The sequence below is a fragment of the Oncorhynchus gorbuscha genome, linkage group LG16, assembly GCF_021184085.1.
Source record: "Oncorhynchus gorbuscha isolate QuinsamMale2020 ecotype Even-year linkage group LG16, OgorEven_v1.0, whole genome shotgun sequence".
NCBI classification, from domain to species: Eukaryota; Metazoa; Chordata; class Actinopteri; order Salmoniformes; family Salmonidae; genus Oncorhynchus; species Oncorhynchus gorbuscha.
In genome coordinates, this window is record NC_060188.1 from 87,201,887 (window position 1) to 87,218,268 (window position 16,382).

The 16,382-nt window shown below is 45.1% G+C and overlaps 1 protein-coding gene across 1 annotated transcript in view; it reads left to right on the forward strand.

The window, feature by feature from the left end:
- Positions 1-7,731, forward strand: part of LOC123999344 (E3 ubiquitin-protein ligase UHRF2-like) — a 45,423-nt gene extending 37,692 nt beyond the window's left edge. Inside the window, 8 exon segments of the mRNA XM_046304995.1 lie at positions 70-174; positions 1,416-1,522; positions 1,732-1,894; positions 2,268-2,405; positions 4,052-4,274; positions 4,546-4,697; positions 4,962-5,060; positions 5,275-7,731. Coding sequence (XP_046160951.1) covers positions 70-174; positions 1,416-1,522; positions 1,732-1,894; positions 2,268-2,405; positions 4,052-4,274; positions 4,546-4,697; positions 4,962-5,060; positions 5,275-5,421 — 1,134 coding nt within the window. The 3' untranslated portion in view covers positions 5,422-7,731.
- The last annotated feature ends 8,651 nt before the right edge of the window (positions 7,732-16,382 follow it).

Genomic DNA, 16,382 nt, shown 5'->3' on the forward strand with positions numbered 1-16,382 from the left:
CACCCATCCTGACTCTCCCCCACTCCTGTTCACTCCCTCTAACTATCTTCTCCCTTCCTGTGTTCCAAGGTGAGCGAGGCGGGAGTGCACAGGCCCCACGTGGGAGGTATCCACGGCCGCAGTAACGATGGCTCCTATTCGCTGGTGCTGGCTGGGGGCTTCGAAGATGAAGTGGTGGGTGTCTTTCTTTTTTTTCTTTTTTGTGTCTGTCGTTGTGTTTGAGCTCAGCAATCTAGGAGCGTGGGAGTGTAGGAGAAAAAACAGGTGGAGGGAGATCTCTTTCTCCCGGTTTTCCCTCCTCTTGCCTCCTCTGTCTGGCAGACCCTCTGATGTCCCATGCTGTTTGCTCTGGCCCTTTTAGCCTGGTAAACACTGGGGGAGGATGGTAGTCTACCCATCTATCTGGTTCTCACACCACTGTCTCTCTTTCTCCCACTCCTTCTCTCCCTCTAACACGTTTGACTTTCTTAAAGGATGGTCACTGTACAACATAGCTCTGGAGAATGCACAGCACTTTGATGAATGTTTTCACATTAGCAAGGTTTCCATCCAATTGGTGACAGATTTTCATAGGAATATTCTAAAATCCGTGAGTAATGACGTAGCACACAATGTACTGTTTCCACTTAAGTTGTCATGTACCAAATAAAACTAAAAAGTTCAATGTGTTTCCATCACATTTTCAACTCCACCAATAGTTTGTCACAGAAACGGTTTCGTTAAATAGCAAATGTGCTCTTGCCACTCTATAGCCAACAGGCTGCAGGTACAGTGTGGGTAGACTGTTCGGGTAAACTAGTCTACATGAGATTATTAGAACGAGAATATTCTTTTATTTGTCAAAGACAGTCAAGTGTCAATCATCATGTCATCAGAATAAGACCCTTTAATTGGAAAGGAGCATCAAGATCACCACCGTTCACTTTCCCCACCCTGTGAGGTTCATCAGAGGTTATTTCATCTGTAGCCTAATCCACCGCATGGTTTCACAAGTCTCAGTGGGAGGACCACACACCATGTCATCGCGTTACAACAATATCATGGTTATTAAATCAACATTTACAGATGAAAGGCGTTTCCAACGCCAATTCTCGCAATATATTTTAGACACAAATATCCTACCAAGTCATATGTGAAATTTTACCAAGGAAGGATTTAGCTATTTTGACTGGATTTGGAATTGTAACTATGTTGATTTAGCTGTGTGCTTTGAGCTGTCATAAGAGATTTCCACTTACTAAGCAAAAAAATACAAGGATTAGCTAGTATGTGCAGTCTATTTTTAAGAGTGTGTGTGTGTGTGTGTGTGTGTGTGTGTGTGTGTGTGTGTGTGTGTGTGTGTGTGTGTGTGTGTGTGTGTGTGTGTGTGTGTGTGTGTCTCTTTTTAACCCTATGACCTCTACGTTACCCCTCAGGACAGGGGAGATGAGTTCACCTACACAGGCAGCGGGGGTCGCGACCTTTCAGGGAACAAGCGCATTGGGGAGCATTCCTTTGACCAGACCCTGACCCACTACAACAGGTACAGTAAACAAAGCACTGTACCACCTGGCCTGTTTCTCTCCCTGACGTTTCAAATAGATACCTTTGTTCACTGTCAGACCTTTCTTTGGGGTCGTCCCACATCAAAAACATCAACACACAATTATAACACAGATCAATTATTTAACTGGTTTCAGGAACATCGGCTAGTTCTAGTCATCACGTGACCTTTAACCCTTGACCTCTCAGGGCCCTGGCGCTGAACTGTGACGCCCCCATCAACGACAAGGATGGGGCGGAATCCAGGAATTGGCGTGCGGGGAAGCCGGTGAGGGTGGTGCGGAGCTCCAAGGGCCGACGTATCAGCAAGTACGCTCCGGAGGAGGGCAACCGATACGATGGCATCTACAAGGTACACTCGCTTTTATTTTCATTTCATCTTTATTTAACTAGGCAAGTCATTCCTTTTGAGCACCATGTTGATTTCCCCAGATAGACCAGACCAGAACGGTAATCTCAACCCACATAGTTTCAGGGATGTTGCTTCTCAAACAAGACAAGATGAGAAAATACATGTTATTTTTGAGATGAATCCCTGATTACCACAAACAAATCTAATCACATTTTTAGTGCCGTTCCTGTCTCACCATGAAACTCCAGTTACTTAAACAGCATCAACATCAATGGGGCAATATGTACCCATACAGTTATAATTACTAGAACGGGCCTTCACGTTGTAGTCTGTTCTGTGGATGGTCAGTCATTCTATTTCTAATGTGTCTCAGGTGGTGAAGTACTGGCCAGAGAAAGGGAAGTGTGGTTTCCTGGTGTGGAGGTACTTGCTGCGAAGGGATGACCTGGAGCCTGCTCCCTGGACACCTGAGGGGCTGGCGCGCATCCAGACTCTGGGCCTGGCTGTACAGGTGAGGGGTTTACGGTGCTGTTTTCTAGGACATTATAACCGTATGAGAGGACGTGGGTTTGGCTATGACTGCTGTTTTCTAGGACATTATAACCGTATGAGAGGACGTGGGTTTGGCTATGACTGCTGTTTTCTAGGACATTATAACCGTATGAGAGGACGTGGGTTTGGCTATGACTGCTGTTTTCTAGGACATTATAACCGTATGAGAGGACGTGGGTTTGGCTATGACTGCTGTTTTCTAGGACATTATAACCGTATGAGAGGACGTGGGTTTGGCTATGACTGCTGTTTTCTAGGACATTATAACCGTATGAGAGGACGTGGGTTTGGCTATGACTGCTGTTTTCTAGGACATTATAACCGTATGAGAGGACGTGGGTTTGGCTATGACTGCTGTTTTCTAGGACATTATAACCGTATGAGAGGACGTGGGTTTGGCTATGACTGCTGTTTTCTAGGACATTATAACCGTATGAGAGGACGTGGGTTTGGCTATGACTGCTGTTTTCTAGGACATTATAACCGTATGAGAGGACGTGGGTTTGGCTATGACTGCTGTTTTCTAGGACATTATAACCGTATGAGAGGACGTGGGTTTGGCTATGACTGCTGTTTTCTAGGACATTATAACCGTATGAGAGGACGTGGGTTTGGCTATGACTGCTGTTTTCTAGGACATTATAACCGTATGAGAGGACGTGGGTTTGGCTATGACTGCTGTTTTCTAGGACATTATAACCGTATGAGAGGACGTGGGTTTGGCTATGACTGCTGTTTTCTAGGACATTATAACCGTATGAGAGGACGTGGGTTTGGCTATGACTGCTGTTTTCTAGGACATTATAACCGTATGAGAGGACGTGGGTTTGGCTATGACTGCTGTTTTCTAGGACATTATAACCGTATGAGAGGACGTGGGTTTGGCTATGACTGCTGTTTTCTAGGACATTATAACCGTATGAGAGGACGTGGGTTTGGTTATGACTGCTGTTTTCTAGGACATTATAACCGTATGAGAGGACGTGGGTTTGGCTATGACTGCTGTTTTCTAGGACATTATAACCGTATGAGAGGACGTGGGTTTGGCTATGACTGCTGTTTTCTAGGACATTATAACCGTATGAGAGGACGTGGGTTTGGCTATGACTGCTGTTTTCTAGGACATTATAACCGTATGAGAGGACGTGGGTTTGGCTATGACTGCTGTTTTCTAGGACATTACAACCGTATGAGAGGACGTGGGTTTGGCTATGACTGCTGTTTTCTAGGACATTATAACCGTATGAGAGGACGTGGGTTTGGCTATGACTGCTGTTTTCTAGGACATTATAACCGTATGAGAGGACGTGGGTTTGGCTATGACTGCTGTTTTCTCTTTTATGTCTTAATTTCTCAATTGAATGTAAAACTGAGCAGACTCTCCATTGTGTGTAGTTCTGTGTCCTTTGTTTGTTAATGTTGATATGTTTGTCTGTCTGACTGTTTTCATGTGCGTTTAGTACAGTATCCTCTTGCCTATCATTGTGCATTATGAGTTAGTTATAATGCATTGTAATACTTGCCGATGTTTTCATTTTCCTGTCTCTGTGCCTCTACTCTACAGTATCCCTCTGGTCGCCATTTTATTTTCATCTGTCTCTCCAGTATCCTCCAGGCTACGTGGAGGCCATGGCCAACAAGACCAAGAAGGAGGCTAATGCTCGGCCAGGGTCCAGCAGGAGCAAGAAGCACCCTGGACGGGGCCGGCCGCGGCTACAACCTCTGAAGAAGAAGGTGAAGGAGGAGGAGGATGAAGAAGAGGAAGAGGAGGAAGAGAAGCCCATGGAGGGTGCAGACCAGTCACAGAGTAACGGCAGTCAGGAGACAGGTACCTGTTGAGACACCGCTAGGGATATAGGCCAGAGACAGAAGAGAGATGGGTTTTTGTTACCTTTAGGTGTACAGTTTATATCTGGTGCACTGCTATGTATGAATGGGCGGAATGGCCGCTAGGGAAATTGGTGACATTTCCAATAGATATAGAACTAGATATGCCAAAGCATTTCGGGGGGGTGTTTTAAAAGTGTCAAATAAAATGTTACCCATACGATATGTTTCCATGCATCCGTAAACAATGTGTGTTGGTATGCGTCTCTCAGAGGTGTGTAAGGAATCGACGGAGCCCCGAGCCAAGCGTCAGAAGATGGAGGAGGCGTTCCAACTGACAGAGCAGCAGCAAAGCCTCATAAAGGAAGACCAGCCCAACAGAAAGAACTGGGACGAGGCCATGGGACACCTCAAGGAGGGGCCGGTACGTAAAGGTCACAATGCGACATGCCATGGCGCAACAAGGCACAGTACAGCAGACGCCATGGCAACAGCACAAACAGCATCTAAACGAACACAACAGCAGCTCACAACTCCGTCCCCTTAATTAATTGTATACAACCAATATTACACCGACACACAGTTCTGATTTAAGACTAATATTACTGGAACAACTATTATGATGGATGTGAAGCTACGGTTTCCATGGTGATGTCTGTACCTGTACTTCCTGTCTCTGTTTCTTTAGAACTTCCTGAGGAAGGTGGAACAGACGTTTATGTGTGTCTGCTGCCAGGAGCTAGCCTACCAGCCCATCACCACCGTCTGTACACACAACGTGTGTAAGGTTGGTGTTCAAACTGTGTGTGTCGGGTTCAAGGTTTCAACTGAATCTGCTGTTTTAAATGTAGTGATTATTGTCCGATTGTGGTTTTATGATTTCATACACATACAGGTGTAGAATTAGAAATGACCATATGGCACTGTACAGTTAAGGAGTTGTCGTTCTTTGACTTCTGACTGACCTGTGGCATTCTCGGTCTGTTCCTGGTCTACCCCAGACCTGTCTCCAGCGGTCGTTCCGTGCTGAGGTGTATACCTGCCCTGCCTGTCGCCACGACCTGGGGAAGGATTACGTCATGATCCTAAACAAGACTCTACAGCTGCTGCTGGACCAGTTCTTTCCTGGCTATAGCAAGGGCCGATGAGGACAAGACACCTGCGCTTACCCAAACAGTTACACACAGACCCATGATTCATACAAACAAACATAGGCATACACACTTATTCATACATTGGTACACAGTATACACACACCCTCCATCTCCTAGGCAGCAGGGACTGACCCCACCTGTTGGACTTGGACTGTCCCCATTTATGTCACCAGCCTGAAGTCATCCAAGCCCCAGGAGAGCCTGGAACACCATGCCCCTACACCCCCAATGGGTTCCCATCCCTGGGTACCACCCCCCCCCCCCCCCCATGATTTCCCTCTCTCCCTCCCTCTCTAATTTTCCACATCCCCAGTCCACAGAACTCATCAGTTCATCGCCATCTACCTGTCCATGTGAGGAACAGCCAGAGAGGATGCTAATTACTAACCATAGCCATGTAGAGAATGTCTCTAAGTATGCTAAAGCTACTTAGCCTCCAATGAGAGGGGGTCAGGGATTACCACCTAGGAGAGAGGGTTGATGGGAAATGTAGTGTACAATGTTAAAGGTTATTTCTTTATTACTGGTCGATTTGATCTTTAGACACAAATGGGTTCATTCTTTTAAAGGCCCTGTGCAGTAAAAAACTAGATTTTCTTGTTTTATATATATTTCCACACTGAGGTTGTAATAATACTGTGAAATTGTGAAAAGTATGATAATGGCCTTTTAATGTAAGAGCTGTTTGAAAAGACTGCCTGAAATTTCAGCCTGTTTTGGTGGGATGGAGTTTGGCCTTCCATGGTGACATCACCATGTGGTAAATTAGTTAATAGACCGATAAGAAAGAGGTCCAAACCTCTCTGCCAATAACAGCAAATGCTTTGTTTTCCCTTCTGCACTCAAACCACTCCCAGACAGTCCTAGCAAAGTTCTTGCTTGAGAAATTGCTATTTCTCAAGCAAGCTATATAAGGAGCTATTTTTGATTTGTTTTTATTGAAAACAATCACAGTAAGGTACTTTGTTGTAGCCTTGTACGAACCACCCTTGTCTCGCGAGTTCACATTCAGTTACCCTACACGGATATCCAGGATGGTTTGTACGAGGCTAGCTTAATTGTTTCCTAGAAATGATTTTAATATTGAGATAAAAAGATTCTGCGTTGGACCTTTAAAGATGTTCCTCCTTTTCTCCTCTGTTCCGTGTCTGTCTGTTCTTGTGGCGATGTTCCTCCCTTTCTCCTCTGTTCCGTGTCTGTCTGTTCTTGTGGCGATGTTCCTCCCTTTCTCCTCTGTTCCTTGTCTGTCTGTTCTTGTGGCGATGTTCCTCCCTTTCTCCTCTGTTCCTTGTCTGTCTGTTCTTGTGGCGATGTTCCTCCCTTTCTCCTCTGTTCCTTGTCTGTCTGTTCTTGTGGCGATGTTCCTCCCTTTCTCCTCTGTTCCTTGTCTGTCTGTTCTTGTGGCGATGTTCCTCCCTTTCTCCTCTGTTCCTTGTCTGTCTGTTCTTGTGGCGATGTTCCTCCCTTTCTCCTCTGTTCCTTGTCTGTCTGTTCTTGTGGCGATGTTCCTCCTTTTCTCCTCTGTTCCTTGTCTGTCTGTTCTTGTGGCGATGTTCTTTTTCTTTAAAATATTTCAGGATTTTTTTTAAAGACATGCAAATGCAAAATGGTTTAAATAATGCTATGGTCTCTAAAGCAGCAAACTGTGATGTTTATTACTTCCTTCCTACCTACTGCTCGAAGTGCTTTATATACAAAACAGAAATGTTCTTCTGCATTGACTGGCAAGCTAATTGTGTCCTCCTCCTTTGAGCTTCTCTTCGTCCCCCCCTGTCCCTAGGGTTGCAAGATTCCGGTAACTTTCCAAAATTCCCAGGTTTTCCAGAAATCCTGGTTGAAAGATTCACGGAATCAGGGGGGAGAAAAGCAGGAAATCCAGGACTCCTTCAACAGGGATTTCTGGAAAACGTTTGAGAAACTTTTGCAACCCTACCTACCCCCCAGTCTTGTACCGTACCGACCCCTACCGTGGACTACAGTACTAACAGTTCTCTAGACGGCAAGTGGATGCTTCGCTTCAGCATTAATGTTCTCTGTTTTTATTGTACTTGTTAAAAAGAAAATATGTTGAAAATAAAAAGTGATGTCTATCATTTCCTATACTACTACAACGTATGCCATTTTTCTATACTTTTAGTTGCCTATTCTATTTTAATCTGTAGTTATTTTTGTGGCAAACTTTACCTGCTGCTGTGTCAGCCTGAATGAAGAGTTTCATTGCTTCATATTGTGATCTGAAATTTTATACATGGTATAATAATACTTGATATGTACCTAATTAAATATTTTGATTCCAGAAAACAACAACTTGCCTGTTTAGTTTCCTTCACATTAGAGGAGGATAGTGGACTTAGCCTGGTCCCAGTTGTTTTGTGCTGTAGATCAGTGTTTCCCAACTCCAGTCCTCCAGTACACCCAACAGCACACGCTGTAGCCTCGGACAAGCACACCTGATTCAACTGATCAACTAATCATCAAGCCCTTAATGAGTTGAATCAGGTGAATTGGTCTGGCGCTACTACAACATTGTCTTCTGTTGGGTGTCCTGCAGGACTGAAGTTGGGGAAAAACTGGTGTAGACAACGATCATAGGAGTTGGCCAGGAGGTACAAATGGATCTGGGACCAGGCTTCCGCTGGCCTCACCTGAAACGTTGGTTTCAGACTCAGTATGGGCCTCCCTGATTGATATATAAGACCCAAACAAAAGGACAGTGGAAAGAGGTAAATTTAAGCACTCTATAAAGATCCCCGTCTCTATACATTACATAGGTCATGTAGGAGTCAGAGAATGATGATGTACAGGGGGCCTCCTTTTACACATACCTACCTACTGAGCTGATTAGTAGAGCCGGGTCCTGAACCTACTGAGCTGATTAGTAGAGCCAGGTCCTGTACCTACTGAGCTGATTAGTAGAGCCGGGTCCTGTACCTACTGAGCTGATTAGTAGAGCAGGTTCCTGTACCTACTGAGCTGATTAGTAGAGCCGGGTCCTGTACCTACTGAGCTGATTAGTAGAGCCGGGTCCTGAACCTACTGAGCTGATTAGTAGAGCAGGGTCCTGAACCTACTGAGCTGATTAGTAGAGCAGGGTCCTGTACCTACTGAGCTGATTAGTAGAGCCGGGTCCTGTACCTACTGAGCTGATTAGTAGAGCCGGGTCCTGTACCTACTGAGCTGATTAGTAGAGCAGGGTCCTGAACCTACTGAGCTGATTAGTAGAGAGGGTCCTGTACCTACTGAGCTGGTAGAGCCGGGACCTGTACCTACTGAGCTGATTAGTAGAGCCGGGACCTGTACCTACTGAGCTGATTAGTAGAGCAGGGTCCTGTACCTACTGAGCTGATTAGTAGAGCCGGGTCCTGTACCTACTGAGCTGATTAGTAGAGCCGGGTCCTGTACCTACTGAGCTGATTAGTAGAGCAGGGTCCTGTACCTACTGAGCTGATTAGTAGAGCAGGGTCCTGAACCTACTGAGCTGATTAGTAGAGCAGGGTCCTGTACCTACTGAGCTGATTAGTAGAGCCGGACCCTGCACCTACTATCTACTGAGCTGATTAGTAGAGCCGGGTCCTGTATCTACTGAGCTGATTAGTAGAGCCAGACCCTGAATCTACTGAGCTGATTAGTAGAGCCAGACCCTGAATCTACTGAGCTGATTAGTAGAGCCAGACCCTGAATCTACTGAGCTGATTAGTAGAGCCAGACCCTGAATCTACTGAGCTGATTAGTAGAGCCAGACCCTGAATCTACTGAGCTGATTAGTAGAGCCAGGTCCTGTACCTACTGAGCTGATTAGTAAAGCCGGGTCCTGTACCTACTGAGCTGATTAGTAGAGCAGGTTCCTGAACCTACTGAGCTGATTAGTAGAGCCGGACCCTGCACCTACTGAGCTGATTAGTAGAGCAGGTTCCTGAACCTACTGAGCTGATTAGTAGAGCCGGGTCCTGAACCTACTGAGCTGATTAGTAGAGCCGGACCCTGCACCTACTATCTACTGAGCTGATTAGTAGAGCCGGACCCTGCACCTACTATCTACTGAGCTGATTAGTAGAGCCAGGTCCTGAACCTACTGAGCTGATTAGTAGAGCCAGACCCTGAACCTACTGAGCTGATTAGTAGAGCCGGGTCCTATAACTACTGAGCTGATTAGTAGAGCCAGACCCTGAACCTACTGATCTGATTAGTAGAGCCAGACCCTGAACCTACTGATCTGATTAGTAGAGCCGGGTCCTATAACTACTGAGCTGATTAGTAGAGCCAGACCCTGAACCTACTGATCTGATTAGTAGAGCCGGGTCCTATAACTACTGAGCTGATTAGTAGAGCCGGGTCCTGAACCTACTGAGCTGATTAGTAGAGCCGGGTCCTATAACTACTGAGCTGATTAGTAGAGCCGGGTCCTGAACCTACTGAGTTGATTAGTAGAGCCGGGTCCTGAACCCACTGAGCTGATTAGTAGAGCCGGGTCCTGAACCTACTGAGCTGATTAGTAGAGCCGGGTCCTATAACTACTGAGCTGATTAGTAGAGCCGGGTCCTATAACTACTGAGCTGATTAGTAGAGCCGGGTCCTGAACCTACTGAGCTGATTAGTAGAGCCGGGTCCTGAACCTACTGAGCTGATTAGTAGAGCCGGGTCCTATAACTACTGAGCTGATTAGTAGAGCCAGACCCTGAACCTACTGATCTGATTAGTAGAGCCAGACCCTGAACCTACTGATCTGATTAGTAGAGCCGGGTCCTATAACTACTGAGCTGATTAGTAGAGCCAGGCCCTGAACCTACTGAGCTGATTAGTAGAGCCAGACCCTGAACCTACTGAGCTGATTAGTAGAGCCGGGTCCTGAACCTACTGAGCTGATTAGTAGAGCCAGGTCCTATAACTACTGAGCTGATGATAAGAGCTGTGTGCTGTGCTATGGCTTGGTTTCTTGTGGAACAGTGCAAATATTGCTTTGCTGATCTTGCATTCTGGAACGTGAGATGTGTGCTATGCCAGTGCATAAAACCAGGTAGAGAACCCCATAGAGGAGATCTAAAGGCGCTACACTAAAACCAGGTAGAGAACCCCATAGAGGAGATTAAATCTAAAGGCGCTACACTAAAACCAGGTAGAGAACCCCATAGAGGAGATTAAATCTAAAGACGCTACACTAAAACCAGGTAGAGAACCCCATAGTGGAGATTAAATCTAAAGGCGCTACACTAAAACCAGGTAGAGAACCCCATAGAGGAGATTAAATCTAAAGACGCTACACTAAAACCAGGTAGAGAACCCCATAGAGGAGATCTAAAGGCGCTACACTAAAACCAGGTAGAGAACCCCATAGAAGAGATTAAATATAAAGGCGCTACACTAAAACCAGGTAGAGAACCCCATAGAGGAGATTAAATCTAAAGGCGCTACACTAAAACCAGGTAGAGAACCCCATAGAGGAGATCTAAAGGCGCTACACTAAAACCAGGTAGAGAACCCCATAGAGGAGATCTAAAGGCGCTACACTAAAACCAGGTAGAGAACCCCATAGAGGAGATTAAATCTAAAGGCGCTACACTAAAACCAGGTAGAGAACCCCATAGGAGATTAAATCTAAAGGCGCTACACTAAAACCAGGTAGAGAACCCCATAGGAGATTAAATCTAAAGGCGCTACACTAAAACCAGGTAGAGAACCCCGTAGAGGAGATCTAAAGGCGCTACACTAAAACCAGGTAGAGAACCCCATAGAGGAGATCTAAAGGCGCTACACTAAAACCAGGTAGAGAACCCCATAGAGGAGATCTAAAGGCGCTACACTAAAACCAGGTAGAGAACCCTATAGAGGAGATCTAAAGGCGCTACACTAAAACCAGGTAGAGAACCCCATAGAGGAGATCTAAAGGCGCTACACTAAAACCAGGTAGAGAACCCCATAGAGGAGATTAAATCTAAAGGCGCTACACTAAAACCAGGTAGAGAACCCCATAGAGGAGATTAAATCTAAAGGCGCTACACTAAAACCAGGTAGAGAACCCCATAGAGGAGATCTAAAGGCGCTACACTAAAACCAGGTAGAGAACCCCATAGAGGAGATCTAAAGGCGCTACACTAAAACCAGGTAGAGAACCCCATAGAGGAGATCTAAAGGCGCTACACTAAAACCAGGTAGAGAACCCCATAGGAGATTAAATCTAAAGGCGCTACACTAAAACCAGGTAGAGAACCCCATAGAGGAGATCTAAAGGCGCTACACTAAAACCAGGTAGAGAACCCCATAGGAGATTAAATCTAAAGGCGCTACACTAAAACCAGGTAGAGAACCCCATAGGAGATTAAATCTAAAGGCGCTACACTAAAACCAGGTAGAGAACCCCGTAGAGGAGATCTAAAGGCGCTACACTAAAACCAGGTAGAGAACCCCGTAGAGGAGATTAAATCTAAAGGCGCTACACTAAAACCAGGTAGAGAACCCCATAGAGGAGATTAAATCTAAAGGCGCTACACTAAAACCAGGTAGAGAACCCCATAGAGGAGATCTAAAGGCGCTACACTAAAACCAGGTAGAGAACCCCATAGAGGAGATCTAAAGGCGCTACACTAAAACCAGGTAGAGAACCCCATAGAGGAGATCTAAAGAACCTAAAACCAGGTAGAGAACCCCATAGAGGAGATCTAAAGGCGCTACACTAAAACCAGGTAGAGAACCCCATAGGAGATTAAATCTAAAGGCGCTAGGCGCTACAAAACCAGGTAGAGAACCCCATAGAGGAGATCTAAAGGCGCTACACTAAAACCAGGTAGAGAACCCCATAGAGGAGATTAAATCTAAAGGCGCTACACTAAAACCAGGTAGAGAACCCCATAGAGATTAAATCTAAAGGCGCTACACTAAAACCAGGTAGAGAACCCCATAGGAGATTAAATCTAAAGGCGCTACACTAAAACCAGGTAGAGAACCCCATAGAGGAGATTAAATCTAAAGGCGCTACACTAAAACCAGGTAGAGAACCCCATAGAGGAGATTAAATCTAAAGGCGCTACACTAAAACCAGGTAGAGAACCCCATAGAGGAGATTAAATCTAAAGGCGCTACACTAAAACCAGGTAGAGAACCCCATAGAGGAGATCTAAAGGCGCTACACTAAAACCAGGTAGAGCGCTACACTAAAACCAGGTAGAGAACCCCATAGAGGAGATTAAATCTAAAGGCGCTACACTAAAACCAGGTAGAGAACCCCATAAAACCAGGAGATTAAATCTAAAGGCGCTACACTAAAACCAGGTAGAGAACCCCATAGAGGATTAAATCTAAAGGCGCTACACTAAAACCAGGTAGAGAACCCCATAGAGGAGATTAAATCTAAAGGCGCTACACTAAAAAAGAGCATAGAGGAGATTAAATCTACACTAAAACCAGGTAACACTAAAACCAGGTAGAGAACCCCATAGAGGAGATCTAAAGGCGCTACACTTAGGAGATCTAAAGGCGCTACACTAAAACCAGGTAGAGAACCCCATAGGAGGAGATCTAAAGGCGCTACACTAAAACCAGGTAGAGAACCCCATAGAGGAGATTAAATCTAAAGGCGCTACACTAAAACCAGGTAGAGAACCCCATAGAGGAGATTAAATCTAAAGGCGCTACACTAAAACCAGGTAGAGAACCCCATAGAGAGAGCTACACTAAAACCATTAAGATCTAAAGGCGCTACACTAAAACCAGGTAGAGAACCCCATAGAGGAGATCTAAAGGCGCTACACTAAAACCAGGTAGAGAACCCCATAGGAGATTAAATCTAAAGGCGCTACACTAAAACCAGGTAGAGAACCCCATAGAGGAGATCTAAAGGCGCTACACTAAAACCAGGTAGAGAACCCCATAGGAGATTAAATCTAAAGGCGCTACACTAAAACCAGGTAGAGAACCCCATAGAGATTAAATCTAAAGGCGCTACACTAAAACCTAGAGGAGATCTAAAGGCGCTACACTAAAACCAGGTAGAGAAAGGAGATTAAATCTAAAGGCTACACTAAAACCAGGTAGAGAACCCCATAGAGAGATTAAATCTAAAGGCGCTACACTAAAACCAGGTAGAGAACCCCATATAGGAGATTAAATCTAAAGGCTACACTAAAACCAGGTAGAGAACCCCATAGAGGAGATCTAAAGGCGCTACACTAAAACCAGGTAGAGAACCCCATGGAGGAGATTAAACCCCACTAAAACCAGGAGAGAACCCCATAGAGGAGATCTAAAGGCGCTACACTAAAACCAGGTAGAGAACCCCATAGGAGATGAAATCTAAGGCGCTACACTAAAACCAGGTAGAGAACCCCATAGGAGATTAAATCTAAAGGCGCTACACTAAAACCAGGTAGAGAACCCCATAGAGGAGATTAAATCTAAAGGCGCTACACTAAAACCAGGTAGAGAACCCCATAGAGGAGATCTAAAGGCGCTACACTAAAACCAGGTAGAGAACCCCATAGAGAGATCTAAAGATTAAATCTAAAGGCGCTACACTAAAACCAGGTAGAGAACCCCATAGAGATTAGATCCGCTACACTAAAACCAGGTAGAGAACCCCATAGGAGATTACATCTAAAGGCGCTACACTAAAACCAGGTAGAGAACCCCATAGAGGAGATTAAATCTAAAGGCGCTACACTAAAACCAGGTAGAGAACCCCATAGAGAGATCTAAAACATAAAACCTAGAGAACCCCAAAGGAAATCTAAAGGCGCTACACTAAAACCAGGTAGAGAACCCCATAGGAGATTAAATCTAAAGGCGCTACACTAAAACCAGGTAGAGAACCCCATAGGAGATTAAGTCTAAAGGCGCTACACTAAAACCAGGTAGAGAACCCCATAGAGGAGATTAAATCTAAAGGCGCTACACTAAAACCAGGTAGAGAACCCCATAGAGGAGATCTAAAGGCGCTACACTAAAACCAGGTAGAGAACCCCATAGAGGAGATTACATCTAAGGCGCTACACTAAAACCAGGTAGAGAACCCCATAGAGGAGATTAAATCTAAAGGCGCTACACTAAAACCAGGTAGAGAACCCCATAGAGATTAGATCTAAAGGCGCTACACTAAAACCAGGTAGAGAACCCCATAGAGAGATTAAATTAAATCTAAAAAAGAGAACCCCATAGAGGAGATCTACACTAAAACCAGGTAGAGAACCCCATGGAGGAGATTAAATCTAAAGGCGCTACACTAAAACCAGGTAGAGAACCCCATAGGCTACACTAAAATCTAAAGGCGCTACACTAAAACCAGGTAGAGAACCCCATAGGAGATTAAATCTAAAGGCGCTACACTAAAACCAGGTAGAGAACCCCATAGGAGATTAAATCTAAAGGCGCTACACTAAAACCAGGTAGAGAACCCCATAGGAGATTAAATCTAAAGGCGCTACACTAAAACCAGGTAGAGAACCCCATAGGAGATTAAATCTAAAGGCGCTACACTAAAACCAGGTAGAGAACCCCATAGGAGATTAAATCTAAAGGCGCTACACTAAAACCAGGTAGAGAACCCCATAGAGGAGATCTAAAGGCGCTACACTAAAACCAGGTAGAGAACCCCATAGAGGAGATCTAAAGGCGCTACACTAAAACCAGGTAGAGAACCCCATAGAGGAGATCTAAAGGCGCTACACTAAAACCAGGTAGAGAACCCCGTAGGAGATTAAATCTAAAGGCGCTACACTAAAACCAGGTAGAGAACCCCATAGGAGATTAAATCTAAAGGCGCTACACTAAAACCAGGTAGAGAACCCCATAGAGGAGATCTAAAGGCGCTACACTAAAACCAGGTAGAGAACCCCATAGAGGAGATTAAATCTAAAGGCGCTACACTAAAACCAGGTAGAGAACCCCATAGAGGAGATCTAAAGGCGCTACACTAAAACCAGGTAGAGAACCCCATAGAGGAGATCTAAAGGCGCTACACTAAAACCAGGTAGAGAACCCCATAGAGGAGATCTAAAGGCGCTACACTAAAACCAGGTAGAGAACCCTATAGAGGAGATCTAAAGGCGCTACACTAAAACCAGGTAGAGAACCCTATAGAGGAGATCTAAAGGCGCTACACTAAAACCAGGTAGAGAACCCCATAGAGAAGATTAAATCTAAAGGCGCTACACTAAAACCAGGTAGAGAACCCCATAGAGGAGATTAAATCTAAAGGCGCTACACTAAAACCAGGTAGAGAACCCCATAGAGGAGATTAAATCTAAAGGCGCTACACTAAAACCAGGTAGAGAACCCCATAGAGGAGATTAAATCTAAAGGCGCTACACTAAAACCAGGTAGAGAACCCCATAGAGGAGATCTAAAGGCGCTACACTAAAACCAGGTAGAGAACCCCATAGAGGAGATTAAATCTAAAGGCGCTACACTAAAACCAGGTAGAGAACCCCATAGAGGAGATTAAATCTAAAGGCGCTACACTAAAACCAGGTAGAGAACCCCATGGAGGAGATTAAATCTAAAGGCGCTACACTAAAACCAGGTAGAGAACCCCATGGAGGAGATTAAATCTAAAGGCGCTACACTAAAACCAGGTAGAGAACCCCATAGAGGAGATTAAATCTAAAGGCGCTACACTAAAACCAGTTAGAGAACCCCATAGAGGAGATCTAAAGGCGCTACACTAAAACCAGGTAGAGAACCCTATAGAGGAGATCTAAAGGCGCTACACTAAAACCAGGTAGAGAACCCCATAGAAGAGATCTAAAGGCGCTACACTAAAACCAGGTAGAGAACCCCATAGAAGAGATCTAAAGGCGCTACACTAAAACCAGGTAGAGAACCCCATAGAGGAGATCTAAAGGCGCTACACTAAAACCAGGTAGAGAACCCCATAGGAGATTAAATCTAAAGGCGCTACACTAAAACCAGGTAGAGAACCCCATAGGAGATTAAATCTAAAGGCGCTACACTAAAACCAGGTAGAGAAC